We start from the raw sequence: 16,728 nt of genomic DNA, 5'->3' as shown, positions 1-16,728 counted from the left end.
AGACAACCTACCTTGTAGTAATGAAAAGTCAGACAGCAGTGGCAGACAATATTCTGTTATTTACCTCTCTATAAAAGCCTTAAAGAAAGACATAGCAGAGACACATAATAAAAAAATGTCTCCACACATGATATAACACAACTATGTTCTCATTAAACAATCATTTTGTACTATATTTTGAATCTAAAAGTACTGCCCTCGATAGTCTAAAATGGCCAAAAACTGTATAAAACAATAATCATAACAGATTAGTAGTTAATTTAATTAATTAATTAATTTCTTCATCGTTAATGCTATTTTTTTCTGCAGTAAAGAAATAATTACTCATGTAACAATCAATACAGTCACTACTACAAGAGGTTTTCCCAATGGAGCAGACTGTTTTTGACAATCTACTGTTCAGTTTGTACGCACCTTTTGTTCATCACTCGAAAATTTATTTGGCAATTTAAGGCCAATTAGGAATTGTCCTTTCAGCTGTAGCAGAAATAGGATATAACATGAATAAGTATTTACTGTATATAAACATGGTTCTGTTGTCCATGTTTGAAATCACTGTGTAATGCTCTGCTGTTAACTGAGCAACACTAAACTCAACGATCTTACCTTCTACTTGCTTCTATTATTTTTTAGGAATTCATTAAGAGTGACTTTATCAGTTTGCAGGTTTACAAACTTACATTTAACTTAATATTGCGTGGTGATACACTGTATGTTTTCATCCTGTACTTTACTCACTGAGCCTGATTCATAGCAACATTTTACACATAGTATCACAGTGTTGGTTGTTGATGGGTGGACTTAGGCTGGCAGTAGATTTATCATTTTCATCAGTGTATCTGTATCATTTACGGTGGTTTGAAGTTTGAATCAAAAGCTTCTCAGGTACAACTGTTCTGTTTACACATCATTCACTCTGATGTTGTAGATACACTTGTTATGCACATGAAATGTCCTTTTAATGGATAAATGGTGAAAAAATCTGATTGTTTCAGCATTAGTAGTATCAGTGTTAGTGTTGGAGGTGATTTCATTCTATTAAAATTCATGCAAAGTAAAACATAAAAAAATATGTTGCTCAGTAGCAGATTTGTATACTTGTGTGTAGACTGATGAATTCATCATTGCATGATGCTTGTTTTTAATTTCTTTGAAAATTGGATTTCTTAAGTGATTTTCTGTGAAGCTGTTGGCCTCTTCAGACACCTTGCTGGTAAACAATGAATTCATGTTTGGTTGCTTTGTAGAAAGAATATGAAATGTTATGAATATACATACATGTTGGTTATACATATGAATAAGATGTCTTAGTTACTGATCAATTAGCCACTTTATTCTTGAATAAGAAATTTTGTTCTGGCAGGCCAGAATGTCAAATTACTTAAATTTCAACTTTATTGTAAAGTATTAAAAAAAACAGCAGTTAAGTGATGACATGATGGTTTATGGCTATCAATTTATTGTTCTACTAGGTTAAATGTTTGTTTAAATTGATTTACAGCCATTAAATATTAAAGGAAAACTCTTGACGGTGTGTCATTTGTTTTTGTCTTTTTAGCTTAATACAGCATATAAAAGAAAAGACTTTATTACATATATAACTTTATTGTATTATATTGAAACAGAAAACAAGATGTCACTACATGGATCAGCAGATTACACTTTGAAGTTGACCCGATCGTGGTACTTCAAGTATGGATCATTAACAAACCAGTTCCTCCTTTTCCAAAAAGAGGTTGTCATTTTATCCAAAAGCTTGCTCTGTGTTTTGTTACAGAATACATGTTCCCTGAGGCGCTTGCGTCTGGCAGGTTTCTTCTTCCACAGTTTCTTCTTGTATCCAGCCTGTTTACACCCAAAAAACAAGAAGTCAGATTGGCAAAACTGTGTGATTAAGGTGTAGAAAGAAACATTAATGATTTTCACAGTCAGCAAAAAAAACAAACTTGTACCTTGCGCCTGATCCAAAGGCCACAGTGCAGCCTCATGAACCTTTCTGTCACTGATTTTACAGTCTTCCTCTTCCCCTTCTTCACACTGTAGTACGTCAGACTTCTACTTGGTTGCTGAGTCAGACTGGGAGTAAGAGCCGATACCCTGCGCAGAAAAGTAGAGAAAGGGCACAACTACGGTTATTTAAAGGTCCAACTCAGTCAAATTATAAAACAACATTTTATCACCTAAGACAAGTAAGCATCACCAGCTGATACAGATGGTTTTAGTTTTGTATGGTCAGGTTTTGATATATCACTCTCTGAGATTTCTCACTCCACTACAAACACAAAAGTGGTGAGTAGAATTTTGTTTGTGGTGCATAACATACTTATTCAACCACCACAATCACATAGTTTTCAAGTGAAAAGGAGTAGATTTTAAAGAAAGTATCATTTTTGTTGCACCTATACAGACTGTAATCCCAACAGCAGTTTTAGCTACAACAGTCCTAATCCTACAAATAATCCTGATTCCCCCAAACATAAAGGGATATGTGAGAGGGCTATAGGAGATTACAGTGAGAATGTATTAGTTAATGTATTTGTTAGCAAATAAATAAGTTAAGTAGTAGTAAACTGTTAAATTTTACTAACAAATTCTCCCCAGACGCTGATTCAATTTATCTTTCATTTTACTTTCTCCTTTAATGCATGAAAATATTTTAGACATTGTTTATTGGCAACACTTAAATGAGTTCTAATTTCTGATGCAAAAGTTACATTACATGGCCAAATGTATGTGGACACAATGTTACATACACATATGCGTATTGATCTTGTCATTCAACTGTGGGCATTAATCTGAGGCTGTAACAGTCTCAACTTTTATGGGAAGGTTTTCCCACAATATTTTGTAACCCGGCTACAAAGATTTGCTCCAATTCAGCCACAAGAGCATTAGCATCCACACCAAAGGTGTTGCATGTGGTTGCATTAAGGGCTCTGCGTAGGCCAGTTGAGTCATTATAAAACTCTGAAAACCATTCTTTGCCAGCTTTTCTTTGAGCACAGATGCATGGACATGTTGAAACAGGAGAGGGTCTCCCCCAAACGCTTGCCCAAAAACTGGAAGCGAACCCAGCCAATACACTAATAAAACAAGAGTGTTAACCTTTGGTCATAGCGTAACAGTATCGTGGTTCATGACACAAAAGGGAGACATATGTGTTGCTTTTCAGCTTATTATCAGGTGGTTACACTAATTATTGTTGTTAATATCCACCTGACAGCAATCTGAAAATCAGCAGGCGAGTTCCCTCTGCTCTTTTACCGTTGTAGGATGTTGTATCGGGGTGTCTGACACACTGCAGCCCGCAGAGGAGCGCGGACAGCGGCTGTGGCGAAGCTGTAGAGAGGCGGCGGCTGGATGAGGCTGGAGAACTGACAGAGCTGTGGTGTCTTGGCACACAGAGAGACAGACAGCGGCCTCAGCAGCCCTGTCAGACACAAGGACAACATGAAAACAGATGAGAGGAGTCGCAGTTAGAGAGAACACCTAGTACCGTAGTGACGTGCTTAAAAACTGCACGTAAGTTACGCCCCATTGCTGCAGCAGTTCAGTACATTTAAAAAATGGATACAAGTCTAAAACTTTACGGAATGAGGAGAGTGAAATGAAAAAGTATGAATATCAAATTGAAGGTACACACCAGACACCCTCCTTGCCAAGGCGGCCGCCATGTTTCCTTCCTGAATGCTACGGAGTCCTGTTTGGACAGATTTCATTTTTGTCGCATCCACCGTTACTACTAAATAGTGCATTACCGCCACCTAACAACAGTTTCTGGACGTGTTTGTCTGTAAGCCTTTCCAAAAAAATCCAACATTTGACAGCCACTTAGATTAAGATGATTCTTGGGCTACATGTTAATATATCTATAATAACAATCCACTAATTTAAAGTACATAGCTACACTAATATAACACTCTGACAAGGTCCAGTCTGGGTAATCAGTACTTTTACTATTTATACTTAAAGTATTTTGTAAATACTTTAAATAGTACATTTAATGTAACAAAGTATTTCTACATTGTATCATCACTAGTTTTCCTTTCACCACTACTATCTGGTAATGAAATATAAATCCTGGTTACAAATAAAATAACACAGACAGTCCTAAAATCATTGTGGAGGTACGTTTCAGCCACCAGCAATTGTGTTATGTACTCCAGTATCCACTTTCTGTGCATGATATCACACAGTCTTTTATGCTACTTTCATCTGTATCGGTCTTTCTACGCCATGGTTCTCAAACTCTGTAAACTTGTTTATCTGATCCTGAGATCCTCCTGCTGGACATTTACATAATGTGGAAAGAATTGTTCCGTGCTGTGGGACTGAACCACAGTCTTGTTAAGAGTGACTTCCCTCTTTTCTTTAGTCTGATAAACCTTGCTGTATCCACTGAATTGATATTTTCATGGCAGACGTATATATTGCCCCATTAAAGAAAAAAGAAGTAATTTTATTTGTACACTAACAACTTGGCATCCAAGATTAATTGATTTTTAATTTAAGTTTGCAAAACAAGTAAGACACTTTGCTCAAGGTAATACTTTTTATTTATTTTCATTTAAAACATACAAGATAACCTTAAAAAAGCAGATGAAAAACATACAACAGTTAACACGGTGTGCTGTAACCAACTGCATTAAAAACAACAAGGCACCAACCACCGTAAAACCTCTCTGTAACTGTGGAACTACACAAGTTAAAGGAGGCAAACACAATTCTACCAACACAAGTGCAAAGTAAATCAATTACCTCCGTAAAAAAGGCGCTCTTCATAAGAGAGGTTCCCACCCAGTCGAGGCAAGCATCTCATTTTCACTGTTCCAGCATAGCTCTCATTATTCAATACACCAGTGTACAAAAGGAAAGTGTTCATCTGAGTGGAACAATTGTAGCAGTGTCAAACTACAAGAATTCGCAAGAGTCAACTTCTGTTCTTGAACAATATATTAAAATGTACCCATAAAAAAGCTGGTGTATTTTCAAAGTACTCTTAAGGCACCAATCCAGGATTTTACCCCCAGTCTTTTTCTATCAGTTCTTTTGTATTTAGTTGGGTCACAAGTCTTATTTATGGAGATGAGACTTCAGTTGGTTGTCCTACCAAACTCTTACTGCAGGAAAATTACGCTGGAGGTTCTTTGGTTCACCAGCCAGCATATACAGGTTCTGCATCACAGGGGATCCCATAGTATCGACCTTGAGGTCGCTCTTTGCCTAACAATGGAGCTCTGGCTACATTCAGCTCTCCGTCAGTGTCTCGTCGTCGACGTAGTACCGTTAAAATGATGAAGAGTAGAGCCACTGAGGGGCAAAAGGAAAAACACCAGAGGATGTTAGAGTAAATTACCATATACAGTAAGTCTTATTACACATGCAGAAAGAGTTCATTGATTTATTTATTTATTTTTTTTTGTCCTATATGCGCATGATTTGGTGTCAGTATAAGGGCAAAATCTGTTTCCAGTGGGCAAAAAACAAAAGGATTAGTGTTTCCATGCTGCCAGAGGCCAAATGACCAAAGGAGTCATTGGATTAATAGTCTCTCTGGAAATTAAAGTGTCATATATAATAGGCAAGAAATACACTCCCGGAACAATAAGTGTTGACATGAAATTTGCAGTAAAAAAATGCTTATTTTCTAGTCAATAAAAGAGAAACTGTACATTTCAACAACAAAACATTTCTATTTCATTAGTTATACCTGCTGAGTGGACTTATTTTATTCAGAAGTTTAAATAAACAAGTTATTTACATTGAATAAAGTTATAAGAAAAGAATTTAGTATATAAAAAAAGAGCAGTCCTGTACATTTTAATTGATCATTCATTCCTAAGTCACGAGTGGAAAGTACGTGAGGTATTTTCCACTCTTAGCAATCCATGTATTATGAGTGAAAAAAAAGCTCTCGCATTAAGATACAAAACATATGTGTGCCTAATATTATCCAAAGTGAGCTATGAACCATTACTATACCAAACACGTACAATTAAGACTTAATTTAAATGGAATTGGTTTGTGTGTATCAGATCATATAAATGTGGGACATTGCGGCTTGAAGTTTGTCAACTTTAAAGGAAATCAGTTTGAAAAGCATAACTTAATGTCCAATGCATTTAACATACTGTGAAGTAAGGTTGCATTACAAAAGACACTCTGAAATATCAGAAAAAATATTAATGCAGTTGTACTTTTTAAAGAATTATGAGTAAAAACAAGATTTTATTCGAGTATTTCTTCATGTGCATTAAAAACATAAAGAATTATTGTATGTCTTCCAGCATTGTTACTTACCCCCTCCTCCAATAACTAAAAGAGCAATAGTGACAGGAGCCAATTCACAAGTGTCCCCTGCTTTGCGGAAGAAAGTCTCCATGCAGTAGCCTGGAGCCAAGCTGCCCTCTGGGCAAAATGCATCATTCGGACACTGAATGGGGTTCACATCAGGACTCTGAGAGAACAACATGCTCTGTCATCAAACAACCTCAAGACATTTTTTTAACAGCTTAATTTTCTCTTGTTAGGCAGAGTGTGGGAGTTGTAGTACTCACAGGGCAGTAGTGATTCTCTGGGCAAACATCACAGCTTTCCTGACCCCAGTGGATCTGGAAGAAGCCACTGCTGCAGATTTGACACAAACTCTGATGGGGAGCCTTGTGCATGCCTGTTCAAAACCAGATATCACCTGGATGGATACTCATGCTTCCCCCTTTTTTCCTATTATAAGCTGCAGTACCCATAAACATTAATTATTAGGGCCCTGCAGCTTTAAGTTAGCATCATGTGCATTACCTGGCCGACACGGTGTGCAGTCTTTAGCAGCGGTCTGTATAGCTTCTGTTCCTCCAGGACATGTCTGGCACCGGGTACAACCAGAGGAGCTGTCAGAGTGAAAGACACTTGTTTGTGTCTGTAAATTGACAAACTACTAACAATTTCATGGCAACCAAAAACAACAACCAAAGCAGATTTAGTTTAAAGGTGTTGTTGCGGCTTGGTTTCCCAGCACTTAATCAAGGATTTTTGGATGGTGTCAAAGAGGCAACTAGACTGTCACGGTGAAGGACCGAGCCTAAAGGTGAAGTTCTTGGTCTACCAATGGATCTCTCCTTCCAACCCCCACCTATGGTCAAGAGCTTTGAAGGAGATTCCAGTTAGAAAATGCCTAAATCTATTTCCTTCTTTATGTGGAAGGTCCTCATAGAAACTGCTGTCTTCTCATTCCTCCTCCTGTGTTTTGATCAAGATGCCTCAGAGATATCTCCCTGTGGAGCTATTCTGTGTATGTCAGCTAAGAGTATAGCTGGGCAGACTGACACAACACGTTGACTGAGAACACCCTGGAGGGACTATCCAATCTAGCCTGGGAATCTGTATGATCTCCCTGGGAGACCTTGCAGCCCTTAACCTGCTATAACCTTATCTCAAACTTGGATACGGGATGACATTTTCTAGGGATTGACCTGGTCATCTTGCTCCTGTATCCTCACACTAACTTATATTTCCCCATTTATATCCGCCTGGGCATGATCTTACACACCACTTTTCATACCTTCTGCTTATTAATCAAAGTAGCGACTGTGTGACTGGCCTTGTGTGTGTGTGTGTGTGTGTGTGTGTATCTGGCAAACCATGGGATGAAATCATGTGATGTCTGTGGAGTCTTGTTGTTAGATGAAGTGATTTTCCAAAATACAGTTAAAGTTTTGGGGTCCTAGTTACAAACAGAAACAGAAATAGACACAGAAACCTGGTGACATTCAAGTGCAACTCACTTGCAAAAACTTCCTAGTGCGCAGGGTGAACATGAAGTGGAACTCTGCTGCGATGAAAAGAAACCTGAAAGCAGCAGACAGAAAATAACTCAACACGTGTGATTCATGTTTTCTCTCTTAGATAACATGAGATCTCATTGCATGTAAACTAGTAATCGTACATATCTAAAGGTAAATAATCTATTCATTTGAGAGCTTAAATCCCCTTGTTATTGATCTGGTAAAGACATTTATTTTAAATATATCTGTCTAATTTCTAAAGCTAAATAAACACACCTGGTGAACAACTTGTGCAAGTGTCTCCACCAGTGTTATTGTTGAAGGATCCAGGAGAGCAGGGCTGACATAATGGACTTCCTGTGAAACTGTGCCATAGTATAAAAATACACAAGGAATCGACCAGTGAAGTAGACAGTAGAGTAGTCAAGACCAATAGAACTAAAAGAACATTGTGAATTTGTTGCAATCATCTGTGTCCTTACTTTGTGTAGAAACCACGGTTGCAGGGCAGACACTGCTGCTGACCAGCTAGGGGCTGATAGAAACCTCTGGTGCATGGCAGACAGGCTCCAGGAAATAGACACAGCCCGGGGTCAGAACAGCACGCGCACAGCAGGGTGTCTCGGGAGGAAAAGAGAATCATTAACTTTGACTTTATTGTCCATTCTTACTGTTTTAATCCTTGCAGTGCTAAATCTTAGAGGGTATCTTTTAAGAGGTTAAGTACAGACAGGACAAGTCACCAATACACAAGGATAAGTTAAGATCTTAAAACATTCAAATGTTTCTGTGATCCACGATCACACTCAAAAAAAAAAAAAGAGTAAACTGGTGGTTTCATGTGAGGTGACAAGGTAACTGACTCACTGTTGTCGTACTGCGATCCTGGTGCACAGGGCTCACAAGTCGAAGTATTGAATGCAGAGCAGCTCGGGGTCGTGCTACTGAGAATCACAGGAGTTGGAGTCAGACTGGTCACATTCTCAATGAGAGTCGTGTTCATCACGGCAGGAGTGAGTGTGGTCTGGCTCAGCACCATGCCTGGAAGCGAAAAACACTCGATGTTTAATATCTGACTTCTGCTAATGGACTGATACAGGGCTGCAATGCAAATTCAACACTTTAATTTGCCTATAATTGTTAATGAATAGAAAATAGTGATTGGGGTTGTAGTGCCTTTTGTTTTGCTCATATTTTTGTTGTCATATTTTCACACGCTAAAGGGGCAAAAAACAAACAAACAAATGCATGAAAACCTTTATCACCAAAACAGATCTTCTGTTGTGGTGTCAAGTAGAAATTGATGGCAAATTTAGTCTTGGAGACTCAAGTGGTCACCATAAATGCATCTCCCCTTCTTCTCAGACATACTGAACATGGATCTAGCCTCGGGAACAAACAAAACAAAGCATTGCAGGTGAGCCATGGACGGCTGCCTGCGTATTACCAAGAGGGGAACTTCTTCGTTAAACTAAAGCCGTGATATCTTTAATAAAAAAATAAATAAAAATCACTCCACAAAATCTTAAGTATACAATTCAACATTATCTAACCACTGAGAAAGTGGGGGCAACAGGTACTATAAGCACATCAGCAAAACAGAGCCCATATTGTGGTAGTAATCACATTAGCATGCTTTCTTGACTACAAGCCATCCTCCTCATGAAATGCAATTATTCAGAAAAGAGGGGGTCATGTGATTTCACTGGTTCAGTCTCCTCTGAGCTGGCAACATTTCTCTCTCAAATGCTTTAGACATGAGCCTCTGTTGAACTGGCAGAAAGAAAAGCTGCAATCCTGAAAGTTTGGAAGGCTCAGAGTCAAATGCCAACTGAATTATGAGTGCCTAAAGAGATATTACAGTGACATGGCAGCTAGATGCCATAGTTTAAAATATGATAAGTATTAACCTTAACATCAGGGACAAAAACCACATGAGTTATATTGCGGTGATGGCTGGCAAGGTTGCCTACTAGTTTCCAATTTGGGATAATAAAACATTACTGAACAATAGACTAGGCTAACATGGAACACATTAAGTCAGTGCATTAATTTATTATAACGTTTCATGAGAAGAAAGTTATTTTATCCCATGTGTAGTTTTTACTTTGATATAATACGCTTAAAATTGAACTATAAAAGGCGAGTCCACTTTGGAGTCGCTTTAACTTTAAGTGGTGAATTAACATCATGGTATTTAATGTGATCTATCATATCTCAATAATATCTCTATAATAGACAAATAGTGCCTCTGAAAGTGTTTTAAAGCATTGCAGCAGTCGTGCTGCTAGATGAGCGTAAACGTACCTATGAAATAAGCGGCGCATATTCCAAGCAGAACTCCCCGGCAGTCCATCCTCCAGATATTATCACCTATCGACATTACCGAGAACAACCAACAAACAATGTCGGGCTACAGCACCTCATCCCTGACAAGTAGTCGAGTGAACTACAGCGACACAAGCTCGCTGGATCAGACCTCTTATTAGTGTCATATGACAAATACACATCATGTGATTTTGCTTTAGAGGGAAAAACTGAGAAAAATGCAGGTAGATCTCCTGCTGTTACACGGAACTGCCAGCAGGGGCGCTACTGTTTCCTATATGGTTCAAATTAATTGTCCAGTAATATTCTTCATGGATAGTTTATTAAATTTCTGTGTCTGTGTCTATGGGACTCAACAGGGAACCTATTGTGACATTACTGTAGATTATATTGTTTTGTAAGTAATATTATTTTAGTTAGATTAGTTCATCATAGTAGAGATGCCATGGTTCATCTGAGTAATGATGAGTGATATTTGTACAGTAACTTGTTACCACAGCATGCAAGCCACAACACCAACATTGATTTGGGGAAGGGACTTTTTTTCATAAGTCACAAGTTGAAGATCCACTTCCCTTTTCAAGCCACATTCACAGATGGGTGGAATTTACTTTGGGGAGAAATGAAAAAATAAATGCTGACATTTTTTTAAATTTGCTGGACATAAAAAACACTTATATATATTACAAGTAGACTAAAGTCACAAATAATCATCTTAACAATGGAGATAAATCATAGTGGCACTCATTTTAATACAAAATGTGTCACATTCAGAAAATGGCTAAAGATGAAAAGCTAATTATCTCACAGATTTCTTGCAACAAATATAACTACTAATCTTTCTGATCTAAAATTAAACATTCATAGGCCCGCAGAGCATGTTGCAGATATTTATGTCTTGAGTGTTTCCGTCAGAGAAACAACATAAGGAGCGTCCTTCTGGATCTGATGCTCTAAGCTCAGCTCCAGTTCCTCCCAGCTTTTCTCCTTCAAGCTTTTCTGGCAGAACAAGAAAAAGAGTGACGGTAGAGGAGTTTTATTCACTGCCACGGGTATGAAAAATCCCTAACACTAACAAAAACAGACAAAGATTACAAGTGAGGATTTCATACTCACTCTGTCGTGCTTCTCTGTGTGTCTGAGAGTGTGTGCTGCCGCCGGTTCAGAGGTTTTGGCTTTCTTGCTTTCAGTTTGCTTAATTCTTTGGCGCTCATGTTTTTTGTCTTCAAGCTTCTTCTGTAGAGCCAAAACTCTCTCATCCTGAGTCACCGCCTGCTGAAAACGCAGCCTGGCTTTCCTCTCCTCTTTCCTGCAACATGTAAAAACTGTCATGAACGTGTGTGTGACATTTACGTGTTTGCATATGTATCTTCCCGCATTTTCCTTCTACCATAATCTAGTCAGAGCCAAACATTTTCCCGACCTGATGGCTGCAGCCTGGGCCAGCGCTCTCCTGTGGATGTTGATGGTGTCCAGCTGCTCCAACAGCAGTTGCTTCTTGCTCTGCATCTCCTCCATGATGTGCTGCCGTTTCTCCTGCTGCCCTGTTTGTTGTGCTTCCTTCAGGAGGGCTAGTCGCTCTTTCAGCTCGACCAGGGACATCTCTCCCAGCAGCTTGTGGCCTGCAGTCTGACGTGGGACATGACAGTGTCCAGTGACACAAGATGTATGTGGAAGTATGTCAAATGTGAGATGGCATCCATGCTTTCTTCACTCACCTCCGTGTTGTCAAAATTCCTGACTCTAATGTGAGGAAGCGATTCAATAGTGCGGATTTCATGGATGATTTCGAATTTCCTGCTGAGCTCTGCCTGTGCATCCTCTAGTGCTTGACGAAGGAGCTCTCTGCCTTGTTCTGAGACTTCTTTCACTGTGAAATGTGCATGAAATCAATGAGAATGAAAGAGAAATCATGAAACAAATTATCATTGTATCGCGTCATGTCAAAAAATAGGGCGTACCTATACTTTGCTTGAATTTCTGTAACTTCTCTTTAGCTGCCTTTGAGTTCTTGTGGCCCTCTGCCACTTGTTGCACCAAGTCTCTCATTTCTTTTTCCTCCTGCAACCTTTTCTCAGCATATCTCCGCATCAGCTGAGCTGTCTACAAGACACAAAAAATCATTTAAAGAAACACCATGTTTCATGAATAACTGACATGCTTTTGTCTAATTACCCTTCCCGATACGAACTTTAAAGCACCGTGTAATCTTCTGCAAATGCCAAATAAGTTATCAAGTGACCATTACCCACCTCTTCTTTCTTCTGCTGAGCAGTCTTCTGGTTGCGTTCCATTATGCGTGTGCGGGCCATAGCTGCCTCCTCATAACTGATGCGTCCATCCAGACGCCTGCGCTCAATCATGGCCAGCTCTTCATGAAGGTCCTTCTCACGCATCTCCTTCTGCCACTGTAGGAAGGATGAGGGCTCACGTGCCCCCTCTACCAGACGCTCCATTCTGTGCCACAAATACAAACACATAATGAGTCATGGATTGTTCAAACTGGTTGAGGTCCATTGTCTCAATGAAATCAAGATCTTCTTTGCGAGAGAGACTTGAGAACAGATTACATACACATGACATCACATCAAGAGTGTTCAGTCACACAAAGCTGTGATCACTTGTGATCAAAAAATAAATCTAGTGAAAAAATACAAGTAAATTGTTATTGTAGATCAAGCAATGGCAGGTTAATGCTGTGCTGTACCTTTGCAGCTCCTCCTCCACCCAGCGGTCATATAGTGCCCCCGTCCTCAGGATGGCTGCACTGTTGAGCTTGATGGGCCAGCTGTTACTCTAACAGAATCAGAAAAATACACACATGCCAGTGGATATTATAACTACATTTGTTCATATTTATCACTATCATACTGGGGACTCATGCACTGAGGCATGTGAAATTATTAGATCTCACCTTATTACTGGAAGGAGATCCAGATGAATGAAATGAATTGAACTTGAGTTTTGAATCAAAGTCCTCCTTAATGACAGACATCACTTTCTGCAATACATATGAGGGTTTGTAAGAAATGTGAACTGACTCTGAGCTGACACTGACTGAGTGAATGTCTCTTATCTAAAAGGATGTGTTGGGATTCAGTTACCAAGAAATGAACATTAAGCAAGTCAAGTTAAGTCATTTATATTTATATAGCCCAAAATTACAAGAAATGAAGAAATCCTGGGAAGCTTTTTATCTATAAAAATAAGGCTGGACATGAATCAATAATATTACTTTCGAAAACCATGTATACAGAACAGAAATAGCCCATACCTTGGTGCGTTCAGACTTCTGTGTATTTACACATCTGAACTGTTTCGTATTTGCCTCATAGAGCAGTTCCTTTGAAGAAAAACAGATAGGATGTCATTAGTGTTAGTAATTATATATGCCACTTTAACAGAATTATTTTAGTCGAGCAGTTCAGAATTAAATTCCAAAAAAACAAGAACTTTATTATGTCTTTAATCTGCTGAAATTAACTGTTGCATATTCCAGCTGTTGATTTACAACTCTTTCTGTCAAACCTGTTTTTTCTTATATTACATTAATATAACCATATTTTGCCTTTTTAGATATCCTTTTCTGATTATGATGACAAACACTGACATCATACCTCTATCTTTTGATGGTTCTTTTCTTTGATCTCCTCTATAATCTGCATCTCTTTTGGAGCCCTGTATGTGCTATTTGGTACCTACAAAACAAAAAACATTTGAGTGGTGCGTCCATCACATCCTCAACAAAATATACATGACCTTTCTTGTCTATATTCTCTTTAAGGATATATCTGTTGGCTGTTACACAAAAACAAAACACGGTACACACATAAACCAAATGTGTGGCAATGTTTGAAGAAAATATTGTATATAACTGTAGATGAGGCTGACTGGTTTGGATTTTTCCTGCTGTGGAATGAGCTCCGACATAGGCAGAAGTTGGGGTTTTGGCTTGGTGAGAGAGAACTCCTGGGGCTCAGTGGTTTTCATTGACACTCTCTTGATCTGAGTCCCTCCAGACATTTTGACAGCAAGCTGGTTCATGAGAATTTCAATCTCAGGGCGCCATCTAAAGGACAAATAGACATATGCTTTTCATCCCTTCTCTTTGAAATAACATTCATTTCCTGAAAAATGTTTTTCCTGTACTCTGCTTTTCTCGCCTTAGCAGAGGGCCAATCCATTGTTTCTCCACATAGGCAGCATCATAGATTTGATTCCACTCCTGTTGTATCCACGTGGTGAGGTTTGTGAAGAAGAAAGTCAGGAACTAAAGCCAAACACAAATACACACACTTACACAGAGGGCACAGTAATGGAGCTATTCATTGCTGGTTATATCCAATGCAACAACACTATCAGAAATGGAGTTTCTCACTGTGTGCATCATCTTGATGTCCAGAGACTTGACAATGTTGCTAAAACTCTGAAGTCCAAGGTCATCAAGAGCAAATGTGGTGAGGTAACAGATAACTGAAGAACAACATAGTATTATAAACGTGTCAGCGATAATCTTGTTTTATTCAGAGCTTGCGTACAAGACTGTTTAGTTCATTAACTTACTGACAAACTGGCTGCGATCACCTCTGGATAAATATTTCACATTCTGGCCATAGAAGACATTGATAACGATGTCCAGTAACTTTTTGTGCTCAGTACATCCAGAAACAACATCAAGTACGAACTTCTTATGCAAAGTGTCCATGTTCTGCAAGAAATAATAAATGTGATATTCAGGTGTAAGCACAAGCAGAATCAGGACACTGATCTGAAGCTACAGGCCTACCTACCTGCAGTTCCTGTGAAGCATCGTCCATGAAGTCATCCAAACACTGTCTGCCAGCGCTGAACTTATTGAGCAGCACAATGGCCTCCTTGACAAGTGATCCATAGCTTGGTGCCATCTTATATCGACCTGCTGGTGGAGATTGACAGTCCTAACTGTGGTGAAAAAGATCTTTGCTGGCAGGACAGCCCGCAGAAATAAAGTTTATATTATCAATACTCAAGCATAGAGAGTAAATCTGAATTGTAGGTTACTTCTAGCTGAGACAGACTGACACTGTTACTATTAAAAGATAGACCTATATAAAATAAATGTTCCCAAGAAAATTCACGGAGCAGCTTGTTTGCAGCGCGGACCGTTGCCAGGTTCAGCCGTTGCTTAGAAACACTAATGTAAACAGAAATATATCCCAGCTAAAAGACCTATTAATGAGTAGCCAACCACACAAAAACAGAATACATCAACATTCATTTGAATTAATGAGATGTTTTTTCATTATTACTGGGTTGTTTTGGTAAACATGTACAAAAACATTCTCGGTTTTAATCCATCAGATGCAGATTAACAGTGTGACATCCTGATCCTTTGTTGGCTCCCACAACAATAATTATGACGTAGCATATTGTGACGTTTGTGAGAGCCTTGCGCTGCCTTTATGTGCTGTTGGAAATGTTAAGCACATCACCGTGATCAATGCAGCAAGGAAATGAGGAAATACGTGCTGATAATTATAACCACATGAAGGCCTATGCGTGGTTGTCACAAATAGTTGTTATAGGGAAAAGTGACTAACTTCACATCAGGGTTTTGAGGGTTTTGTGGCGGAAAAAGCTGATTACCACTAAACAAATCACATGCAAAGTGCGGTTAAATAGTCTCACAATGCATCATCTGATTTCCTCCTATAATCTGATTAACATAAGACGATTTCTATGAGCATGTAAACAAAGTTATTGTGTTGTCAGTCTGTGGTCACAAAATTTGTTTAGAAATGTAGAATCCTGAATATTTTAAGTCTTACAGTGCAGGTCTTAGCAGTGAATTGTCAATCGAAGAATGAGCTGTAAGAATGAACTGTCAAGCTCTAGTAGCATATTAGGATAACATGGATAAGAAGTCTTAGTTAGTTTAAACAGCTTCAGTTTCATCAGCTGTCAACTCTGCTGATCAAGACTGTTTGATAAGACTGAATCCTCCAGAACAAGCAAGAGGACCTGTTTTAACAACTCCTGTTTCCCCTGGTGTGCAGAATGATGTGCAGAGTTTCAGACAAGACAGCTGTATTCACATGTATTTGAGAAAGGGGAAAGTTTCTTTGTGCTGACCTCAAATCTGAATAGGATGTGTACATAAAAGCATGATTTTGTGAGATCACAACTAGCCTGGAAGCCAATCATGGTCCAGTATGCAGCATACATGGTTTGCATATAAAGTAGAAGTAATTTTAAGAGTTTTAAAATAGGTTAATCACACTTCTTTGTGGAAAACCCATAACTGATATCATTATTAGAAGTCAGAATCAGAAACAGAATCAGAATCAGAAATAGGCCTAGGCTACCTTATTGTCCCTGAGGGGAAATTGTTGTGTCACAGTTGCTCACATTGCACATCAGGGCATGACGGAATAGAAATAATAATAATATAAAGAAATATATAAATCTAAAAATAAATACAAAATCTAAATAATTATAATTATTTTCTCGAGTTTTTCTATATGTAAATGAAAATAAAAATAAATGTCACCTGTCACTTGGGCTATATTGTCTGGCTTGTTCAGAAATGCGCCCAAACGCGGTTGTGAGCTCGGTGTTTGACAGCAGCACTTGAAGGTAT

General features: G+C 38.6%; 3 protein-coding genes across 4 annotated transcripts; all 3 read right to left on the bottom strand.

The window, feature by feature from the left end:
- Window positions 1-1,585: 1,585 nt before the first annotated feature.
- On the bottom strand, window positions 1,586-3,754 carry mrpl35 (mitochondrial ribosomal protein L35). The gene is made up of 4 exons (XM_046062782.1): window positions 3,644-3,754; window positions 3,265-3,430; window positions 1,953-2,097; window positions 1,586-1,845 (listed from the first exon to the last, which is right to left on the bottom strand). The coding sequence occupies exons 1-4, from the start codon at window positions 3,717-3,719 to the stop codon at window positions 1,657-1,659; spliced, it is 576 nt and encodes a 191-aa protein (XP_045918738.1). The 5' UTR covers window positions 3,720-3,754; the 3' UTR covers window positions 1,586-1,656.
- A 784-nt stretch (window positions 3,755-4,538) lies between these two features.
- On the bottom strand, window positions 4,539-10,269 carry si:dkey-21a6.5 (laminin subunit gamma-1). The gene is made up of 9 exons (XM_046062830.1): window positions 10,089-10,269; window positions 8,649-8,822; window positions 8,264-8,402; window positions 8,058-8,146; window positions 7,782-7,845; window positions 6,799-6,887; window positions 6,558-6,670; window positions 6,301-6,457; window positions 4,539-5,310 (listed from the first exon to the last, which is right to left on the bottom strand). The coding sequence occupies exons 1-9, from the start codon at window positions 10,162-10,164 to the stop codon at window positions 5,153-5,155; spliced, it is 1,059 nt and encodes a 352-aa protein (XP_045918786.1). The 5' UTR covers window positions 10,165-10,269; the 3' UTR covers window positions 4,539-5,152.
- A 716-nt stretch (window positions 10,270-10,985) lies between these two features.
- Window positions 10,986-15,478, bottom strand: cfap99 (cilia and flagella associated protein 99). 2 transcript variants are annotated; one of them, XM_046063647.1, is made up of 16 exons: window positions 15,398-15,478; window positions 14,900-15,027; window positions 14,673-14,817; window positions 14,488-14,582; window positions 14,273-14,379; window positions 14,001-14,178; window positions 13,727-13,807; window positions 13,384-13,452; window positions 13,024-13,110; window positions 12,817-12,905; window positions 12,362-12,566; window positions 12,071-12,212; window positions 11,828-11,979; window positions 11,533-11,738; window positions 11,226-11,418; window positions 10,986-11,108 (listed from the first exon to the last, which is right to left on the bottom strand). In XM_046063647.1, the coding sequence occupies exons 2-16, from the start codon at window positions 15,011-15,013 to the stop codon at window positions 11,001-11,003; spliced, it is 1,971 nt and encodes a 656-aa protein (XP_045919603.1). In that variant the 5' UTR covers window positions 15,014-15,027; window positions 15,398-15,478; the 3' UTR covers window positions 10,986-11,000. The 2 variants fall into 2 exon arrangements, with proteins under 2 accessions (XP_045919603.1, XP_045919602.1); XM_046063646.1 differs by lacking the exon at window positions 15,398-15,478 and having other exon boundaries at window positions 14,900-15,357.
- Window positions 15,479-16,728: the final 1,250 nt, after the last annotated feature.

Source organism: Micropterus dolomieu, linkage group LG11 (genome assembly GCF_021292245.1).
Source record: "Micropterus dolomieu isolate WLL.071019.BEF.003 ecotype Adirondacks linkage group LG11, ASM2129224v1, whole genome shotgun sequence".
NCBI lineage: Eukaryota > Metazoa > Chordata > Actinopteri > Centrarchiformes > Centrarchidae > Micropterus > Micropterus dolomieu.
Note: the sequence above shows the minus strand (reverse complement) of the source record. Positions and strands in the feature narration are given on the sequence as shown.

What these genes read in the sequence shown, in the direction of transcription:
- mrpl35 (XM_046062782.1), bottom strand. Translation starts at nt 3,719, where the DNA reads ATGAAATCTGTCCAAACAGGACTCCGTAGCATTCAGGAAGGAAACATG. An exon ending in CTTGGCAAGGAGGGTGTCTG is followed by an intron (nt 3,431 to 3,643) that starts GTGTGTACCTTC and finishes TGTGTCTGACAG; the next exon opens with GGCTGCTGAGGCCGCTGTCT. An exon ending in GCCTTTGGATCAGGCGCAAG is followed by an intron (nt 1,846 to 1,952) that starts GTACAAGTTTGT and finishes GGGTGTAAACAG; the next exon opens with GCTGGATACAAGAAGAAACT.
- si:dkey-21a6.5 (XM_046062830.1), bottom strand. Translation starts at nt 10,164, where the DNA reads ATGTCGATAGGTGATAATATCTGGAGGATGGACTGCCGGGGAGTTCTG. An exon ending in GCACTAGGAAGTTTTTGCAA is followed by an intron (nt 6,888 to 7,781) that starts GTGAGTTGCACT and finishes TCACTCTGACAG; the next exon opens with CTCCTCTGGTTGTACCCGGT. An exon ending in CAGAGAATCACTACTGCCCT is followed by an intron (nt 6,458 to 6,557) that starts GTGAGTACTACA and finishes TTGTTCTCTCAG; the next exon opens with AGTCCTGATGTGAACCCCAT.
- cfap99 (XM_046063647.1), bottom strand. Translation starts at nt 15,013, where the DNA reads ATGGCACCAAGCTATGGATCACTTGTCAAGGAGGCCATTGTGCTGCTC. An exon ending in TGATCGCAGCCAGTTTGTCA is followed by an intron (nt 14,583 to 14,672) that starts GTAAGTTAATGA and finishes GTTGTTCTTCAG; the next exon opens with TTATCTGTTACCTCACCACA. An exon ending in AGAACCATCAAAAGATAGAG is followed by an intron (nt 13,453 to 13,726) that starts GTATGATGTCAG and finishes TTTTCTTCAAAG; the next exon opens with GAACTGCTCTATGAGGCAAA.